This window comes from Mauremys mutica, chromosome 5 (genome assembly GCF_020497125.1).
Source record: "Mauremys mutica isolate MM-2020 ecotype Southern chromosome 5, ASM2049712v1, whole genome shotgun sequence".
Lineage (NCBI taxonomy): Eukaryota > Metazoa > Chordata > Testudines > Geoemydidae > Mauremys > Mauremys mutica.
The window spans coordinates 136,247,968-136,269,308 of NC_059076.1; the positions used below are offsets into that span (position 1 = coordinate 136,247,968).

At 43.8% G+C, this 21,341-nt stretch overlaps 1 protein-coding gene across 7 annotated transcripts in view; it reads right to left on the bottom strand.

The window, feature by feature from the left end:
• Positions 1 to 21,341, bottom strand: part of SLC4A11 (solute carrier family 4 member 11) — a 256,975-nt gene that overhangs the window by 58,116 nt on the left and 177,518 nt on the right. For all 7 annotated transcript variants that reach the window (XM_045018780.1, XM_045018782.1, XM_045018779.1 and 4 more), the window contains 3 exons: positions 16,421 to 16,544; positions 11,079 to 11,285; positions 2,303 to 2,387 (listed from right to left, as the gene is read on the bottom strand). In XM_045018780.1, the coding sequence (XP_044874715.1) occupies positions 2,303 to 2,387; positions 11,079 to 11,285; positions 16,421 to 16,544 (416 nt within the window). The remainder of the gene's footprint in view (positions 1 to 2,302; positions 2,388 to 11,078; positions 11,286 to 16,420; positions 16,545 to 21,341) is intronic.

The following is a 21,341-nucleotide window of genomic DNA, read 5'->3' on the forward strand; positions in this document are numbered from 1 at the left end:
TCCCCATCCACCAGACAAAACTCAAAAATGCATATGCAAAGAAATGATTTTTATTTTAGCTGCACTAGGCATTTGAGCTCCACTTCTGGAAATAATTTTCTCTGCACATCATCTTTGTGCACAATTGGCTCATACAATACACTCTGAAAATTGAGCTCTAAGGGTTTGTCCCCACTTGCATCAATCTAGGAAAGACTGAAACTCTGTCCTTTCACCACCTTGTAAACATTTAGCAGCTGCCGAACAGTTACGGTAGTCTCAGAGCCAGGAGACACCTTCAGCACTCAGGCACAACTGGGTATGGAGCACATGGAGGATAAAGGAAACTAGACCCATTTCACTCAGCCCAGCAGAATGGCAGTGCAGAAGGTAAAAAGTTCCTTGCCCTCAGCGTTGGGAGCTAACAGGAGGACTCGGGGCTGACCGCCCTATGTCGAGGTGACTTTTCAAGCATATTACAAAATGGACAAAAGAAGGGGCATGACACCAATGTTCATACGGGACTGGAGAGCGAGCCCCCACTGCCTGGCTCCCCACTCTGGGTGTTGTGCCCTGGCACACGGGAGCGCCGTGACCCAGACTCCGCGTTGCACGTTGCAATGCCACCGACTCACATGATTGGCTGGGCCAAACCTGAATGGTGCTACGACCCCATGCGCCAGGTTGCAATGCCCGGAGTGGGGAGCTGGGCCCTGCCCTGTGGGACAGGAGCAGCTGCTGCCGCCAGGTGAGTGTGGAGCAGACTTGCTCTCCCAGCCCATCACTAACGACCCATCGGCCCTGCGGTTGCAAAATCTGGCTCCCCCAGTTTGCGCCATTCACAAACTGCAAAATATATTTGAAAAATTAATTTTTTCAATCGCCAGTCAGCTTTTGTGACCCTCCTGCTGGCAGAAGGCCAGAGCTTCCTGTGGGGCAGCAAACTTTGGGACACTGGCTCTATGGGAATGTAAGGAAGTCTCCATCCTGTTCTAACAGGACACATCATTTGGCACCTTTCACTGTAACATGTGGAGTTGTTTGAATTAGATGAACCCCCAAATCAATTTACGTAATAAATTAAAACTTCCGTTACTCCTAGATCTCAAAACCAGCGAACAGAATATAAAAACTGCTGTTGGTCGGAGGCTTTGGATGCCAAGGTTCTGTCCTGAGACAGTTTTTACAACAGTTGTAGACTCCCAAAAATGCGTGTTTTTTCATAGATTTCAAGATTAGAAGGAACCATTGTTTAGTCTGCCCCCCTCCGTATAAAACAGGTCATAGAACTTCCCCAAAATAATTCCTAAACCAGATCCTTTAGAAAAACATCCAATCTTGGCTGAAAAACTGTCAGTGATGGAGAATCCACCATGAATTGTTCCAGTGGTTATTCTTTCTGTTCAAAATGTACACCTTATGTGCCTCCTGAATTGGTTTAGCTTCAGCTTCTAGCCATTCGTTTGCATTGTATCTTTCACTGCTACATTATTAAATATTTGTTCCCCCTGTAGGTATTCAGATTGTAGCCAAGGCATCCCTTAATCTACTTATTTTAACAGATTGAAGGTTGAGCTCTTTGAGTCTATCACTATAAGGCAGGTTTCTAATCCTTTAATCATTCTCGTGGCTCTTCTCTGAACCCACTCCAATGTATCAACGTCCTTCTTGAACTGTGGATGCCAGAACCGGACATAGTATTCCAACAGTGGTCACACTAGTGCCAATTATACTGGATACAATTTCATGACCATTTACAAATTCTGATTGACGCTACTATAATAATAAAACCAGGTAGTTAAACCCTAGTATAACAACTAGTTTGGCTTATAGCCCTCTGTATTGCTTATGAACCTTAATGAGACCACAGTGTTTGTAAAAGACATCTTGCCGAGACGCCCATAACTTCAATTTGTAACAGTGCTCAACATCCACATCATCTCTGGATAGCGATGGCTGGCTTACACAGACAGCAGCAGAAGGGGAGTGTACTGTACCAATTAAAACTGATTAGTTTATGATCAATTTTGATTCACGTTCCTTACCAACAATAAATCAATGTAATCATCAACATACAATTTAATGGGGAATTAATTTAGCTCAAAACAAACATCTTCGTTAAGAAGAGAATGTTGCAAATTTCTCAAGTCCTTAAATCATGTCAGTTCAGAAATTATTTATAGGTTTCTATCCCGGATTTCTTTTAAATAAAAAGGGCCAACAGAGATATCAAAGAACATATTCAATTCACATTGTAAACAGGACATCATATCACAAGAATTAAAAAGCAGGCCAGTGCTTCTATAAACATTGGCCAACCTACCATCAGTGAAGTCCAAAGCGTACACTGGAAATCTTCGTGCTATGTCATCAAATATTCCCTTGCCAACATTGAAAAACTCATGCAACTAAAAGAAAGGAAGGAAATGTTGTGTCAGTTTAAAGGCTCGTGTATTGTTAAAAAGATTAACCTCCTTATTCAGTGCTGATAGGCACTTAAAACTAATTGTTTTGAATGGGCCATTCAGATCCAGACTTTGTAATAATAATAAAAATAAACAGTTAGCACGTCTATAGCAATTTACATAGTCCAAAGCACTGTCACCCTTCCGTGAGACACAATTATTTTCATAAAGAGTCCTGTGGCACCGTATAGACTAACGGACGTATTGGAGCATGAGCTTTCGTGGGTGAATACCCACTTCGTCGGATGCACCCACGAAAGCTCATGCTCCAATACGTCTGTTAGTCTATAAGGTGCCACAGGACTCTGTCGCTTTTTACAGATCCAGACTAACACGGCTCCCCCTCTGATACTTGACAGTTATTTTCATCCCACTTCAGAGACAGGGAAATTGATTCTGGAGGCTGCTGTGGTAATAGGGAGGCTCTGATGGAGCCATGTTACTGAGGTGAGGGAAGAGAAAGAGAGACTGAGTTTAGGTGCCTAGCCCAGGGGCTACAGCCAATGCCGAGTAAGGCACAAGCCTCCAAACGGACAACCTAGCCTCCTGTAGATCTCAGGATTTTTCAGGTTTGGGGTGGGCTCTGCAGCCTTTTCCATACAAACTCCTACCTAAAAAGGATGATGTGGCGAGTCTCCAAAAGAAGGGACTGGGGGATTTCCTCCCACAAAGTCCACTTCCCTAGGTCTCCATCCAACTAGATGATCCAGGCCAGTAAATCTGAGGGACCCAAACTATTTTTGCATCAGATAAACTGCTTCCAATAACAGAGGTCTCGCCTGACTTTGCCAACCCCCAAAGTTCAAAAATCATTAGCGCCCCCCGCAGCTCCCCCATCATAAGACTGATTTAAAAAATAATCTCACGGCTTTTTAAAAATAAATATTAGGCTCTTTTTATTTGCTTCTGGTATTTTTAGGATGCAATAGCTTTCCGCTATCAGGCTTTCTTCTGAAACCACGGGGCTAGAAGCCTCCTTTGTTTTAAAAAATGAGATTCTCTTGCAGCCTTCTAATTCCAGCAGCTGGAGCTTTAAGAAAAACACCGACCATTGAGAGAATCACGATAAAATTGAGAGTGGGCAATATTATTACAGTAAGCAACTTGTTAGAGTTGAATACATCTCTGCTGTTTTTAAAAAACAACCTCCACACTTCTGCACTTTTGTAAAGAGCCAGCAGAATGTAATAGATTTGGCTCCTTGAACCATGAAATGAGAAATTTGATTCAGTTCCTTCCAAAAACCTAAATCATCTAACAATTAAAGCACTTCATTTCTCTTGCTAGCCTTGCCAACGCAGGGCATAAAACACCACACAATAGTTCAGGTGCAAAATCTTTCTACCCTGCTGTTATTTCGAACCCTAATGGCTACAAGGGTCTTATTTGAAAAGAGCCAACAGTATGTTTGTTTCAATACTACACACAGAAAATACAGTCCCTGACCACATTGCTTACAATCTAAATGAGAGACTCAATACAATTTGGAGACATAACATACACAAATTAACTAGATGGTGGCTCCATCTCAAAGAGGTGCAGATTTATTGGCTTTCCCCTTTGGTTGACTATTCATCTGTGAAAGGCTGGGTGGAAGTTGTGTGTTTGAAAGGAAAGTTTTAATGCTGCAACACTAAAAATCAGTTACATGCATTTAACTCAGTATAAAACATTCACCAGGGATTGGTTTCCACGTGGCATTGACTTGACTGCAAACGACGGAACTCCCCACCCATTTCACATGGAATGGAATCACTTATTGAGTGGAAAGAGATCACAGCTGAGCTGAAAACTGGGACTTTTCCCAAATCAGGTATAATCTAAAGGGATCCCCCACAAGCTCAGTTTCTGTGTATTCTTCATTACTTTTCCCATTGGCCTTCAGCTACTTGGCCAACTGCCTGTTTCTCTTGGCATGGTGCTGGCACACGTGTACTACTGCTGTGTGTCCACGGGACTTTATTTTGAGCCTTCTTTTAAAGATCTCTTGCTTGTTTGTGTTGGAGATTTGAACTCTAGCACCTTGTTTGTGGTCTAAACAACTAGGGAAATATGAACTGAAAAACCCCAAACCCTCTGATAGAAACATTTGAGCGTATTGTAAAAGGCTAATATTTTTAGACGTAAACATTCCCAAAGGCACAGGTCAGACGGAGAATCACAGTTGCTTTAATGAGGAGTACGTTTACTCATCTTGCCATAGCAAGCACAGGAGACCAACCATCAGAATGGTTACCCTTAGGGGAGAAAGAGAAAATGGCTGCACCCATGTCCGTGGTTGGCACAAGCTGCTAAACTCAGTGCCTGCCCTGGCAGCCTTCATGCACATGAATGGAGGTTGATCTGGGTGCTAGTGGTGGCAACAGCATAGAAGGAACAAATTAAAAGGAAAAAAATTACGCATGCAGTGAATTAAGGGAAAATTTGGAATAAATGAGCAGAAACACCAGATTTGTGAGCCTTGCTCCTCTCTCCATATTACTTGAATGAAGAACGTTATCACTGGGCTATTTGGTTGGCTAAAATGTCACAGTGGACAATCGCACACACAACAGCTGCCCAAAGGAAATGAAACTATTACTTTTAAAAAGTTTATCGGGGAAACTAAAATTGTGGTTTTTGTTGGGTTTTAATCAACTGTAACGGACAAGTTTAGGACAGGATTTGTTAAAAGGAGTTGGCTTCAGCCATCAGCTTCTATTGTTGCTGATGATCTTCCGTCTACAGGGGTGGCAGTGTATGTATGTTTCTCTAGGGCACGCGCTCACACACACACCAGCCTGCTTACATGCCTAAGTGTTGGGCTAGTCATAATCCCGGTTTCCTGCTTGTTCATCAAGGCTCTTGATCCCCTTCTTCTCCATAACCATCTTGAGATCTCTGTTCAGCTAAAATTATACTTCTAACTTCAAATCAGCTTCTTGCTTCCCTTCTGGTCTCTAATACCCTCATAACAGCAGTACCAGTGATTTCACATGGATGGCCAAGAAGGAGAATAGATAGAAGCCCTCACTCCCTAAACAGTGACTTCCAAATTCCCCTGGGTCCTCACCTCCTTTACCTGCACCCTTCTCATTATCCTCTCAGTCGCCTGAAGTTTCCTTCCACCTCACCACATAAACATGAATTGGGCTCTCTCATTATTAAAAAGTCACCCCCTCCAATTACTGTCCCTTCCTCCCTTTATCTCCAAGCTCATCAAGCACAATCTGTAACTGCTGCCCCTTTAATTCCATCCTAGACTCTCTTTGAGCTGGTTTCTCCATCCTGCCCTTGGCTCTCACCGAGGTCTCTGGTGACCTCTTCCTGGTCAAGGCTTAAGGTGGACACTCCATTTAGACATCATCACCACACACACAGTCTAACTCCAATTATTCCTTTTGTGATTGTGACTCCGTCCTTCTCCTACCTCTAGGATTGCTCCTTCAGGGATTAATTAATCCTTCGCGGATTAGCCTTGGTAAATGGCTTTGATTTTGGGAATTGCTGAAGCAACTTGTTGTGTGCAGGAGGGTTGCAGAAAGCAGGATTGTGTCTGTATGATGCACGTAGCACCACGTGCCTAGTCTGAGCGGCGGAACAGGCTGTTGATTGATTCCCTCGCTTCACAGGAATCTCCGTCAGAGATCTCCAGGAAACTCTCATGGAGATACTGGGCAATCCGCTGCCGCTGGTTCTTTGGCAGAGCTGCTTTGTTTCTTGCCCCATTAAGGTTAACTTTCCCACGCCACTCTGCTGGGGTGGGGTGGGGGGGCATTGCTACATACAGGTGAGCTGCATAAGGGCCAGGGTGGAAGCTGCAGTCTTGGGGTATGTCTACACTACACGCCGGATCGGCGGGTAGCGATCGGTTTATCGGGAATCGATATATCGCGTCTCATCTAGGCGTGATGTATCGATCCCTGAGCGTGCTCCCGTCGACTCCGGAACTCCACCAGAGCGAGCAGCGGTAGCGGAGCCGCGGCTGTCAATCCTGCGCCGTGAGGACGGGAGGTAAGTTGAAATAAGATACTTCGACTTCAGCTACGCTATTCACATAGCTGAAGTTGCGTATCTTACATCGACCCCGCCCCTTAATGTAGACCAGGCCTCGAAGACCCTCCCTTGATTCCCTGCTCACCCTCAGCAGCGAGATATCTTCCATAATGAACACAGCCTGTGGAAAATGTGGGGACAGGAATGATTATAAGCCCTACCTCCCACCCCCCTATACTGCCTCTCTCCAAGAGCCACACGCCCAGTGTACAGTATGGTCCTGGAACACTGATTTCCCCTGCCCCTTCGGTTACTCACCATTTGGGGGGTCTTGTGGCTCATGTGTGCTTGCCTGGGGTCAGCTGGTTAGTGACAGGTATGTGAATAGTGGCTGTGTTTTAAATCAGTGGTCTGCGTGTTGCAACCAATACTGCTTCTGTAAAACGTTGCATTTTGGCTTCATAAATATGACCTTGGGAGCCCAGCCTCCCTCTATGTTAACGCTGTCTGAACGTCTGCGCAGAATTACAAAGCGGCCATGAAGAACTAAAGAGGATTTTCTGCATGATGTCCTGACGCACTCCACAGCCGGAAATCAAGAATTGAAGGAATGGCAGGACAGCAAGAAGAGGAACCGAAAGGAGAACGTGGCACGCCAGAACGAAGCCATGGAGCGGCTCTTAAAACATTATGGAACGCTGAGCAGACACGCTCCAGGTGCGCCAGCACTGCAAACCAAGCAGCTCTGCACCTGCCCTCTCCTGCAGCCGCTGTCGCAAAACTCTTTCCCCTGCACTCCCCAGACACCTCCAACACACTGTATCAGCGTCCTGGCTTTAGTCTCTACCCGCAGCATTCCACTCCTCCCTGCTCACAGTCCAGCACCGCAGACTCCCAGTACTCACTGCACTCAACACTCAGCCCTCTGCAATTTAGCCCTGCTGAAGTACAGTACCCGCTGCATTGTACTACAAATGACACCTGGACATACACAAATCTTTAACAGTCCTAGGACCCTCCCTTCCCCGATCCCCCTCCGCACATTTTTTTGTCTGTCTCTCTCCAGTTGTTGTTTTTTTAATAAAAGAATTGTTTTGGTTTGAAAGCAATCTTTATTCCATTAATTGAAAGCAAACAGAGCCCTACAAAGCAACAGGCAATTTTCTTACACCTTCACAGTGCATCGTCTGCACCAATCACAATCACCTCCTAGCATTACAAGCACTGCACTCCCGAGCACAGCAACAAATTTTAGTAGCTTTCAGCTTCAAATTTTTGCCTCAAGGCATCCCTGATCCTTATGGCCCCACGCTAGTCTCTGGCTGTTCAAACTCAGCCTCCAGGCACTGAGCCTCAGCGGGCTAGTCCTGACTGAAGCTTCACCCTTTCCTTCACAAATACTATGGAGCGTACAGCACGCGGCTATGAGCATAGGAATATTGTCATCAGCCAGGTCCAGCCTCCCATATAGGCAGTGCCAGTGGGCCTTTAAACAGCCAAAAGCACAGTCAACAGTCATTCTGCACTTGTCAGCCTGTTGTTGAACTGCTCCTTGCTGCTGTCAAGGTGCCCCGTGTATGGCTTCATAAGCCATGGCATTAAGGGGTAGGCAGGGTCTCCCAGGATCACAATGGGCATTTCGACTGCTCCTACGGTGATCTTCTGGTCCAGGAAGAACGTCCCAGCTTGCAGCTTCCTGAACAGGCCAGTGTTCCGAAAAATGCGAGTGTCATGCACCTTTCTGGACTAGCCTGCATTAATGTCTGTGAAAAGCCCACGGTGATCCACAAGCGCCTGGAGAACCACTGAGAAATACCCCTTCCAATTAATGTAGTCGGTCTCTAGGTGGTCTAGTGCCAGAATTGGCATGTGCGTGCCGTCTATCCCCCTCCACAGTTAAGGAAGACCATTTGTGCAAAGCCATCCACAATGCCACACACGTTGCCCAGAGTCACGGTCTTTCGGAGCAGGATGGGATTAATGGCCCAGCACACTTCCATCGGTCCAACGGTCGACTTTCCCACTCCAAACTGGTTAGCGACCAATCAGTAGCAGTCTGGAGTAGCCAGCTTCCACAGTGCAATTGCCAAGCGCTTCTCCAATGGCAGGGCAGCTCTCATTCTCGTGCCCTTGCACCGGAGGGCTGGGGGCGAGCTCATCATACAGTCCCATGAACATGGCTTTCCTCATCCGAAAGTTCTACAGCCACTGCTTGTCATCCCAGACGTGCACCATGATGTGATCCCACCACTCAGTACTTGTTTCCTGAGCCCAAAAGCGGCGTTCCACTATAATCAGCACCTCCGTGAATGCCACAAGCAATCTCTTGCCGTAGTTACTACGCATGATAAGATCAATGTTGAACTGCTCTTGCCTTTGTAGTTTAAGGAATAACTACACTGCCACTCGTGATGTGTTAGTGAGAGCGAGCAGCATGTTGGTCAACAGTGGGGGATCCATTCCTGCAGCCCGGAGAGGCAGAGCACACAGTACACAAACCGTTGAAAGATGGCGCCAAATGTGGACAGAAGCACAGGGATTGCTGGGATATGAAGCAATGCATCACGGGGCATTGGGATAGGACCCAGGATGCCCCGCAGCCCCCTCCGCCTTCCCGCAACTCTTAGTGGCAAAAGAGAAAGAGATGCTCTGTGGGAGAGCTGCCCAGAGTGCACTGCTCCGAATACCACTGCAAGTGCCGCAAGTGTGAACATGCTATTGTGCAGGCAGCTGACAGTGTGAACACACAACAGCTGTTTCCCTTCAGCACTCTGAGTGGTGCTGCAACTGCTGGGGCTGTAACTCTGCCAGCGTAGACATACTCCTAGTCTTGTTAAACTTTTCACCCAGAGGCTGTGGTTTCCTACTGTGACATGCCCCAGTGTTTACAGAAATGGCTTCAGAGGAAAGGGATCAAAGGGTTAAACCTGCACTGGAAGAAAACATTGCTGCAAATCACTTGTAACCAGCTTAAAGAATCAACAAAGAGTCCTGCGGCACCTTAAAGACTAATAGACGTATTGGAGCATAAGCTTTCATGGGTGAATACCCACTTCGTCAGACGCATGTAATGGAAATTTCCAGAGGCGGGTATCAATATGCGGTCAAGAATCAGTGTAGAGACAACGAGGTTAGTTCAATCAGGGAGGGTGAGGCCCTCTTCTAGCAGCTGAGGTGTGAACACCCAGGGAGGAGAAACTGGTTCTGTAGTTGGCAAGCCATTCACAGTCTTTGTTTAATCCTGAGCTGATGGTGTCAAATTTTGCAGATGAACTGAAGCTCAGCAGTTTCTCTTTGAAATCTGGTCCTGAAGGTTTTTTTTGCTGTAAGATGGCTACCTTTACATCTGCTATTGTGTGGCCAGGGAGGCTGAAGTGTTCTCCTACAGGTCGGCTACCCCTCTGACAGCTTAAACTGGTTCTGCAAACCTGAACCCCAGGGTGAATGAGGTTTAGATGAGCTCAGGAGTCACCTACTATAGACTTGTCTCTGGAAGAAGGGATTCTGTGCTTAAAATGCAGAGGACAGGGATCAAGGTAAGAAAGGGCAGGCAGGCTGCCCCCTTTGTGCTCTTCACTTAGTCCTAAACCATTATATTTTAAAAACTCTGAAAACCAGCCAGAACATGGATGTGTGTTGAAAGTTTCCACTCTGAACACCGTAGGCTGTTTCAAAGCTTCACATTACTTGTAGTCTAGGGAAAAGAGTAGGAGATTCGAAGTGGCATGCACCAATTTATTTTTAGATGTGCAGCTTTTCAGCCTGGATAATAAAACCTGTGTGTGAACAGACAGGGTGCAAGGATGACATTAAGGGAGCTCCAGAAGAGAAAGCGGAGATGTGGCATGCGTGCTAAGAGATGCCACTTTTCCAAGGGATTTTAGTCTGCAGGAGAGCCAAGAAACCCTCAGATCAAAGTGATGACCACGCGAGTAAAGATTACGGTTCTTCAGAGACAGACTTGCTATCTTCCCAATTGAGGGTGCTAAAATGCATTTGCCTCTCTGTGGCAATTTACAATAATCCATCCATCCTAGCCCTCATTAAGCATGATCATTTGAAGGGTTTTCCTTTAATTTTCAGTGGGAAGTTGTTACATGGAGATATATATAAACAAGATTCATTGCATTTCTCAGGTATTAAAAAGGGGCAATACTACTTTTTACCCTATTTTCACTGTTGCAAAAGAGATTCAGTTAAACAGCATAAGAAACCAGAACATTTGAGCAGAACTAGCTGGCGGTGACAAAAAGGGTGTGTCTCCACAGCTGCTGGGAGCGAGTCTAGCGGAGCTTCCGCTAGTGTGCTAAAAACAGCAATTTGGACATTCCTGCCCCGGCTGGAGCTCGGGCTCTGAAGCCTAAGGAGTAGGGTGGGCTTCACAGCCCAAGCCCGACCGTCAAAGCGACGTCTACACGGCTATTTTTAGCGCACTAGCCCAAGCCCTGATAGCGTGAGTCAGTCAACCTGGGCTGTGGGATTCGCTCCCAGCAGCTGTGTAGACCTAACCCAGTTGTCTGTTTTGAGGACGGAGATGCATAAACTCATTAATATATAACTAGGGCAAATTCAAGACCATGAATAATCACCAGGTTCCTGCACTTTATTTAAACAGAAACAACAGTGGAAAGCCAGGACTTAGATTTTTTCTCGCCCTACCTTGAGCGGCTTGTGGCTGTGTGTTTTGTGCCCCTCGTTCACGGCTGAGGGTCTCTGATTCACCACCGTCAGCAGGTGGCGCTGATGTACCAAGGCTTCTTTAAACTCTTCTTCGGTTTTTGTTTCTAGAAGCTTCTGCCGAAAAGTTATATCTGAAAACATCGTGGCAAAGGTCCGGCCCACTTCGGTGGCAGTTTTTGTACTTTTCTGAGGAAAACAAATGATGTGCAGATTAGGGATCATAACAAAAACTCTTAAATTGTTTAAAAACTGTAAAACTTCAAAACAAAATAAATACCACCCAAAACACCAATCTTCCTTCACCTGCCTGTCAAGACCAGAACATAAGATTCCACACTTCCCCTGAAATCACCGCTAGCACAAACACGCAAATCAGGGCAGGAAGAGCAAGCAAATGCTTCCAGCCTGGCTTTGGTGCTGAGAGACCATTTCTTACAGGGGAATATTGTAAGGTGAACTGGTTTGTGCATTGCAATCTCAAGCACAACATTACGATTTTAGCATTGGGAGACTGATCCAAAGTCCATTGCGATGTTAGGTATGTGTCATTTGTAGGTTCATCTCAATGAATTGCTGTAGAACTTTAGATGTAAAGACAAGACATAGGTTTTGAAAGTTACATCCAGAAGGTTAAAGACTACCGTGACCAAGTCTCATAGGAAACATCAGATTAAGGTGACTTCTGAAGTATATTCCACAGATATTTGGGGGGGGCGGGGAACCACTCTAGGATTACTTCACAATACTTCAACCCTCTCTATCCTTCATGTGCTGAACACCCCCTACTATCCAATCCAGCAAGACAGTCCAAAAAAGCTCTCCCCCGAAGAGCTCCAAAGCCTCACAGGAACAGTATCATTTGGCTATAACACAAACAATCATTGCTTTTATATTTTCATTTTGTGGTGAATTTTGATAGTCATTTAGATAAGTGAGATTGGCAGGTGATTTTTTAAATTAACATTGGCAAAGCATTCAGGGCTCTTCCGATGCACCACTCAGGAGCACAGATGTAGAATACTTTAGATTGCACGCACTGCACAACATCTTCATTTTAATCCTACAGAGAGAGTTTGTGTCCCAACTATCAAAAAGACCCTGCACATTGCTCGAGATCACCCGAGACAGTATCGCTAGCACTTTGTAGATTTAAACATCTAGAGACAGCAGCAGTTTGTTCTAGGTTGAGCGCTCTCAGCCAGTTTGGTCTGCAAGTCTGCTACATCGACAGAAGGGAGTTAAGACTTATTGTAAAATCTTTACTTCATGACTGTACTGCATAATGGGCTCCGGATGGGGCTAGTGTAATACACACCAGAATAACCGCCACCAACACAACTACTAGCGGGGAGGGGAGAGAGAGCGCTGTTTGGATAAGGAAATTGATTCAGGGCAAGGCAAGGAAGTCAGAACTAATCAGTTTTTTCATCCTCACCATCATCATGGAAAGACTGGGGTGTGGATTTTATGCTATTTCCCAGACAATTTCTCAAGGCAATTTAATTCGATATTGTCAATGAGTTCATTATTTTAGCAACTGTACCCAGCACGTACTTAGGGCTTGATAGATAAATTCATTTAAAAAACAAAACAAAAGTCATAGACTAGCTCAAACCATGGCTTTTCTTTACCAGTCACATGCTTCCCATTCCCTTCCCTTTATTTGTACGCTGTCCACTTGTACCGTGTGCTCCTTGGGAGTTATCTTCATACCTGTCGCGGAGTGCCCAGCACCCCCTAGCCACCAGCATCACTCTCTGCACCACCGCCATGGGGTACCGAGGTCAGTACTGACTCTGAAGGAAGAGTGCCCCCTACTGAGTCACTGACACTGCTCCCTGCAGCAGCAGGGTTTCCCTTAGCACGTTGCTGACTCTATATGAATACACAGTTTGTATACATTGAAAAAGGAAATCAGTACAGCTGAGTGGGCTCAGTTTGTTTGCTGCATTCGATGGGCGACATCCGTATGTTTGTTTTTAGTCTGTACAGTTTTCAGACACCAATGTGATTGGTGCCAAAAGTATTTTTATATAAAAAATGAACAAAAATTAAGGCAGAAACTGCTGAATCAGTCTGGACATAAATGCTCAAAAAAATCAGCTCTCTTTCTATGACCCTCAGTTGAGCACCTCACAATTTTTCATGTATTTCTCCTCACCCACCCCTGGGAAATAGGGAAACACTATTATCCCCATGTTTACAGAGGGGGAACTGAGGCAAAGATATTAAGGCCCAGATTTTTAAAGATATTTTGGCATTGTCACGCCTAGCACTGCAGCACCTAACTGATCTTGGTATCCAAGTCTCATTTTCAAATGGGGATTTTGCCTCCTAAGTGCCTAAATCCTTTTGAAAAAAAAGAGTCTCAGGCTTCCAAATCAGTTAGGCATTGTAATGCTGAGCTCAGCAACACCTTTTAAAACATGGACCTAAGTGACTTGCCCAAGATCAGGCAGTCTGCAGTGGACCAGAGATCTGAACCTAGGTCTCCCAAATCCCAGGCCAGTGCATTATGTACTGAACCATCCTCTCTTTTCCAAAAGGCCACCTCTACACTGTGGACAGACCTAATATGGCTAGAGTGGGGCTAAACAACTTGAAGTGGGAGAAAGGTGCAGATTTCTAGTTTAACCAGCAGGGGGTATCACAGTTCCCAAGTTGGTTCATGCCCCCATAAGTGCATCACTTCAGAACCTCAGCTCCGCTGGCCCAACAATTGGGATCCTCAAGTAGAACTTGACCTCAGATCTCCCGTATGACAGTGCATTTGTTGCCTGATCTATTGATTGCATATTAATTATATTGATTACCTAAGAATTTCCAATTAACACAGTGAGGTTTGGTAGGTCTTCATCCCAAGATCAGGGCCAGTATTATTAAAATTACCGTTCAGTGGGAACTCCAACATGCATGGTTGCAGCACTCAGACTTAGGAAAAACCTTCTGTATCTGCAACAGGCTTATTAACAGAGTTAGCAAAGTTACACACACTCCAACCCAACCAGGTAGAGAGAGCTCATAACAAATGAGTGTCTGTGCACTCATACACTCAGGCTACCCTTGCAGAACAACCTGAAGCGCTAGTCATTAACTTCCTCCTAGGGATTAATAACAAGAATTTTTGTTATAAGTTGGGGACTCATCAGCTGGAAGTAACAGAGGAGGAGAACAACCAATACTCTGAGGTCTATCACAGGATGACTATGAGCCACCAATGTGATATGGCCATGAAAAAAGCGAATGTGGTCTTGGAATGTATCAGGCAAGGTACTTCCAGTAGAGAAAGGGAGGTGTTAGTACCGTTATACAAGGCACTGGTGAGACCTCATCTGGAATACTGTGTGCAGTTCTGGTCTCCCATGTTAAAGAAGGATGGATTCAAACTGGAACAGCTACAGAGAAGGGCTACTAGGATGATCCAAGGAATGGAAAACCTGTCTTATGAAAAGAGACTGAAAGAGCTTGGCTTGTTTAGCCTAACCAAAAGAAGGTGGAATTGTTTAAGCTAAATACCAATGTGGACACAAGAACAAATGGATATAAACTGGCCATCAGGAAGTTTAGACTTAAAATTAGATGAAGGCTTCTAACCATCAGAGGAGTGAAGTTCTGGAACAGCCTTCCAAGGGGAGCAGTGGAGGCAAAAAAAGACACATCTGGCTTCAAGACTAAGCTTGATAAGCTTATGGAGGGGATGGTATAATGAGATTGGTCTTTGACTATTAGCAGTAAATACACGCAATGGCTTGTGATGGGATGCTAGATGGGGTGGGATCTGAGTTACTGCAGAGAATTCTTTCCTGGATGTCTGGCTAGTGAGTCTTGACCACATGCTCAGGGTTTAGCTGATCATCATATTTGGGGTTGGGAAGGAATTTTCCTCCAGGGCAGATTGGCAGAGGCCTTGGGGTTTTTTTGCCTTCCTCTGCAGCGTGGGGAACGGGTCACTTGCTGGAGGATTCTCTGCACATTGAAGTTTTTAAACCATGATTTGAGGATTTCAATAGCTCAGACATAGGTCAGGGGGTTATTACAGGAGTGGGTGGGTGAGATTCTGTGGCCTGCGTTGTGCAGGAGGTCAGACTCGACGATCATGATGGTCCCTTCTGACCTTAAAGTCTATGACTATCATCAACTTCCTCATCACCACCACTCACCGTCCTGGCATCTCCCAAGGCACACAGGCCTGGATACCACTTTTATAATGTGTTACGCAGACACCCCTATGCCTAAGCATGTTCAGGAGGGGTTTCCTCCCCTTCTCCTTACTTGTATCTCCTCACCCTCCTAAGCTTGGCATGCCCTTCTCCCATAGGTTAAGAGAGCTTTTACCTCACACTTATTAGCACGTACGTCAATTAGTTACCATGGCACACTGGTGGCCAGACATCAGCGGAGGTTACCACCTTAAAATATACCATCTTGGGCTAACCTAGCATCTTGTGGTTACCTGTCTGCGGTTTAGTCATTACAGCGTTCTATGTTGTGATCTAGGGCAGTGATACCGGGGCGCAAAAGCTGCAAGTGGCTCTTGAGTGTCTCCTGTCGCTCTTTGCCGCCCATAATATTAAAACTCTGTGTGATTCAATTAACCAGTCTAAGTTAATAACCAATCAGGATGCTTTTACTATGTTAATGCAAGCTAATAATTGCTCAGTAAGTTATTAACTTATTTGCTGTGCAAATAATATAGATTTCCTGTCATGCTGTTTAAATATGAATCTATAATATTAGAGTAAATAAAACAAAGAATTCACACGACTGTGGCTCTTTTGGATAGTGCTAATTTGGTTCAAGAACCACTGAGCTCTGAGTATTGCCAATCTAGGGTTACTTTTGGTTAGCTGCTTATGCTAGGGCTTTTGAACCTTAGGCCTTGTTTAGCTAAGCTATTGTCTTACAGGCCTTGCAGGCTCATTACATTACTGCCTTAACTTATACCCATGCTTTACCTAGCAAATAACCTATTGGTATAGGCTACACATTGAGGCAAGAGCTATGATACGAGATCAGTCATAGTCAGACTTACAGACCATGCCAGGCTCCGGCTCCAATGCTAGATAGGAAGCCATTCTGCTCTATCATGAGACTGCAGGAGCCTGGGGAACCAGAAAGTCATTTGTCATAATTTTATACCTTGTGCTCGCTTCTGAGTCAGAAGGAGATGTTGGCAGACAACCCACTGTGGTGACCTCAGTCCTGCTCTCTTCCTCCTGCATCTAGAAAATGGGTGGTCGTGCACCCTGGTAGAGCTCCACAAGAGAACTATCAGAAAAGCATTCTGAGGCATCAAGAGTGAATGACGGAGAAACACTCACCATTTTAGGAGGCGCAAGAACCAAGATGACAAATCTCACTTCACAGGAGTTCTCCCCCCAGTTCTGAGGCCTCTCCAGGCGGCTGATGCAAACATGACGTCGCTGAAGAGACTTTATAGTGCAACTGTCAAGTGAGATGGAAATATTATGGCTTAGGTTTGACAATACACGAGACACTCTCCCTTCCGTCAAATGAAGGTTTTAAATATTCCCGTTCTAGCGATGATACAATACACATGGGTGAAAACAGGTGGCTTAAAACATTGTTGTTTGTAAAAAGACAAAAATGGCATTTTAATGGCACTGATTTTCCTTCCTTTCTAGGCCTTGATCCTGAGAGCTGCTCAGTGGGAAAAGGCACTCGGTGACAGCAGGGCCCTGCTCACGGAGTAGCTGGCAAGGGCTGGGGCCTTACTTTGCTTCATCTGTCCCAGCTGTTATATAATAGCAGTAAATCAATAAAGAAACTTGCCCTAAATTTTCAGTATTGCACAGAGTTCTAGCTAGAGGGCTCCCCCTTTATTCTTAATAAAGAATAATGAACAGATAGTACTTTGCACTTCCGTAGATCCATTCATCCAGAGGTCTCAAAGTGCTGTTGCAAACAATTTAAGGATAAAAGCCAATAAACAAACTGCTTCTCTCCCTCTCTCTCTCTCATTCCTTCTTTAGCAGATGCCTCAATATTTGTTTTTGTTTTCAAGAGGTTTTCCCCTCCCTGCTTGGTTGGTTTGGATTATTTTTAAATACATTACAAATATCAGGTCCTGACCTCCCTCTTTTTGCTGGACAAGTCAGACAGCCTTCAGAGGACCAAAACGGTGACATCATTGCTCAGTGACGAAACTTGAGTTGGAAATCTCCCAGGTCCATTAGAGAGGAGAGGAAAGTTGTTGAAGAATTAAGCAGTCACTTAGATCTTTCAAAGATTGACAAGACTTCCAATAAAGAAAAGCCAGAACCTGACATTTCTAATGTTAAAAACAAAACATTTTTTATTAAAACATGGAAGCCATTTGGGGGCATCACAAAAGAGCAGTAGTTTCTCTTCGCTGTTTATTTCAACTACCACAACACGCTGGCAAGGCGGGTAGCCATAATTCTCACAATTTTACCAGGGGGAAACTGAGGCAAAGCAAGGTGACTTGTCCAACATCACACACCAAGTCTATGCCAGACATCGGATAACACCATCACACTACCAATAAAACCACAGCTAATTATTCTGCTAATACACTTTACAGTTCTTTACAAACACAGTGGCAGATAATGCATAATAATTTCACTATTGGGGTGAATAGCACACAACCCTGATACTCCATCCTAATTGCAGTGCTTGATTTTGCAACATGAGAGTTTACATTATTTTTAATGTAATAAATATCAGCAAGATTATGTTACTGTTATTATCATTACTAACATACAAAAGCCAGTAGGAGAACACCTCAATCTTCCTGGATGTTCTATAACAGATTTAAAAGTAGCCATACTTGAACAAAAAAACTTCAGAAACAGACTTCAAAGAGAAACTGCAGAACTAAAATTCATTTGCAAATTTAACACCATTAATTTGGGCTTCAATAGGAACTGAGAGTGGCTGGCTCATTACAGAAGCAACTTTTCCTCTCCTGGAATTGACAGCTCCTCATCAATTATTGGGAGTGAACCACATCCACGCTGATCGAATTAGCCCTGTCAACACTGGTTCTCCACTTGTGAGGTAACTCCCTTCTCTTCATGTGTCTGTATAATAATGCCTGCATCTGTAATTTTCACTCCATGCATCTGAAGAAGTGGATTTTTTACCCACTAAAGCTTATGCCCAAATAAATCTGTTAGTCTTTAAGGTGCCACCTGACTCCTTGTTGTTTTTGTTATCATTGCTTTTTTCAGGTGAATATTTGCCAAATTAACGATTGGCAATTAAAGGATGTGGACAGGGCTTCAGTACTTTGGTCCAGTCTCTCTTTTCCTTTCTCTTAACATAGTTTATCACCTTAATTTTCAACTTAAATGACATATCAATAGCAATCCCTGAACAAATTGGAGAGAAGGGGATGTGCAGACCAGAGCTGAATTAATAATTCTTCCATACAGGTCTGAAAAGTTAGCTTGTAAGTGTATCCATATGGGGCATTTTACTAGTGAATAGGTTTTTGATGGACAATGATAATTAAGTTACTTGATTTATGCAAACTAATCTGACAGGCTATTGTTAGACATGCTTATTTTGATGCAAGGGATGGTTACATTCCTTTTATTATTTGCACAAGATAGAATATATGGAAGGGTGCAGGATTTCACATCTTTATACTGTATTAGTCACATTCCCTTTCTTCCCCTTTTTTACGTGAATCAGACTCATAACAGAAAATCCACACATACCCTTGGGATAGAAATAAACTTATTCAAAGTTCTGTGCATGCATCCATACACTTTTCAATCTGTTTATATGCAGTCTTTTCTTGAGTGGCAATTATTTGAAGGTTACAAGTATCAGAGAGGTAGCCGTGTTAGTCTGGTTCTGTAAAAGCAGCAAAGAATCCTGTGGCACCTTATAGACTAACAGACATTTTGCAGCATGGGCATTCACCCACGAAAGCCCATGCTGCAAAACATCTGTTAGTCTATAAGGTGCCACAGGATTCTTTGCTGCTTCTGAAGGTTACAGTTACTAATGGACACATTTGGTAACAATCTACTATAAACCTTTCCAACAGGGACCAAATGAAAACAGAGTTAAAAGTGAATTCAACAATTAGCAGCAAACTGAAATCAATCTTAATCTAATCTAGAGCCACTGAGGTGGGTGAGCCTGAATGTACCCAAATCATTTTGTGTTGTCAATTGTGGGTTTCAATTCAGCAAGATAGCTGGGGTAAGCACATGGACTTTCTAGAGCTTTGGGACTGACAGGATATCTGTCAAGTTGTCCAACATCTTAGGTCATCTTACCTTCACCCATATTAATTGGTAAAACCTCATGCATGAACGGAGAGGTGAACAGTTAATGCACTGTTGGAAAAATCTACCCTCTTGTATTCTGCTCCGTTTGCTCACTGAGTCAACACTTTCATTCCTTAGCCTTTGAGCTCAGTGATTAACGCAGTTCTTTAAAAAGGAAGATTCGCCTGGAGTTCTGAAAGTTATTATTTGTATTCCGGCAGTGGCCAAAGGCCTCAATCAGGATCATGGCCAAATTGGGCAAAGTGCTGAACAAATGCTTAAGACAACACTATCGCTGTTCCAAGTTGCCTACGATACAATGCCCTGATCTTACATTAAGGCATGCTTGGGGCTCTACGCAGGTGCATATGCTTCTCAATGCAAGATCAGAGCCTAATTTGAAACATGATACTACATTTGTGCATTCCAATCTACAGGAGGCTATATGTCGGAGAAAGATGATTAACAATAGTAAGATCATGCAGCTTCTCGGACAACAACGTGCAGAGCTTGATGGCTCCAAGCCTTTTGAAAGTTTTAATTTTCTTCAGGCAAAACACACACCCAGCAATCTTCCACTGCCACGCAACCTAACCATCATTAGCTGAATAAATTATTGTAGGCATTGACTGCAGGCAAAATACTTGCATTCAACTTCTTCCTCATATATATATACACACTTGCAGCTCTCACTTTTCAGTACAAAGCTTACAAGTTTGATGTACACACAAAATTTCAGTGGTCACCATCAAAAAGTCAACATATATCAAGAGTAAACACATTATGGTAGACTTAGAATAGGGAACAATTATGGTATATACTGGGGTGGGGTAACTGTTGACTTTGTCTAAATGGTAACCATTGTATGGATGTAATATGATTAGAAGAAGAGGTCATGCCTATTGAGTCAGGGACTGGGATTAACAGTTGATACTGGTTAGATTCTCTTTACAAAATAGCCTTCAGTAACATAGAAGTTTCTTCCTGCCAGGACACCATTGTGGATACCGGGCCAACAAGCCAGTGAATTGATGAAAGAGCTGAAGTGGTTGATGGAAAAAGATGGAATAAAAGCAAGGAGATGATATGAACCAAAAAGAAAAATCTCACATTAAACATGAGCCATGACACTGGAATGACACTCAGACTGACATCAACAATTCCCTCGTGGGACTGTCAGTGAAAAACAAGACAATGCCCAGCAATGAAATAATGACACTGTTCTGCCAAGTCAGAATGCATGTTAAAAGCCAATAGCTTCTTGAACCAGAACAAGATAACTTCCTTGTGCTAAGCCAGAATAGTGCCATGTACGCCCATGGGATTTGCTCTATGTTACGATAACTCATCCAAATGAGTTATTTTATGCTTAGTTCATAGTCAATGACTCACTGATGGATTCTTTAAAAATATATTCAATTTTATCTGATTTATTCCAAATGGTTTTTGGAAACTTTTCAGATTTACATTTTTTTTTTAAAAACTTATCTAGTATTCCTTTAAGGAATAAAAATAAGTCAAAATGGGAGAACTTGCAAAATAAAGTTAACCAAGGCCTGTTCTAAAAGGCTACCATGCTGATGAACAGCAAATTATAGTCTCGTTGTTGAAAAGTTTTCCAATTAAGGGCTGCAATCTTAATTTCTTAGCACAAAAAACAATTTACATAGTTAGTTACACAATTCCTTGTACTGCATGTGGATTTTGGAGCTAGAAACCAAAATAGTTGATTGGATAGCTCTAAGAGTTAACCGAGTATTAAGACTTTTGCCTGTAGGAAACCCATTAAAATACAGCAGCAGAGGGGAGTGACTAGGTTATTGCAATAGGATAGTTAAGTAAACCTACTAGAAATGAATAGGTTACTTCAGTTCAATACAGATGACCACTCCACAAATCTAACCATCACAATGTGCTCTCTTAGCAAAAAGACCCTACTTTGATTTAGTTGTGAGACCTTTACACTCCTAAGATG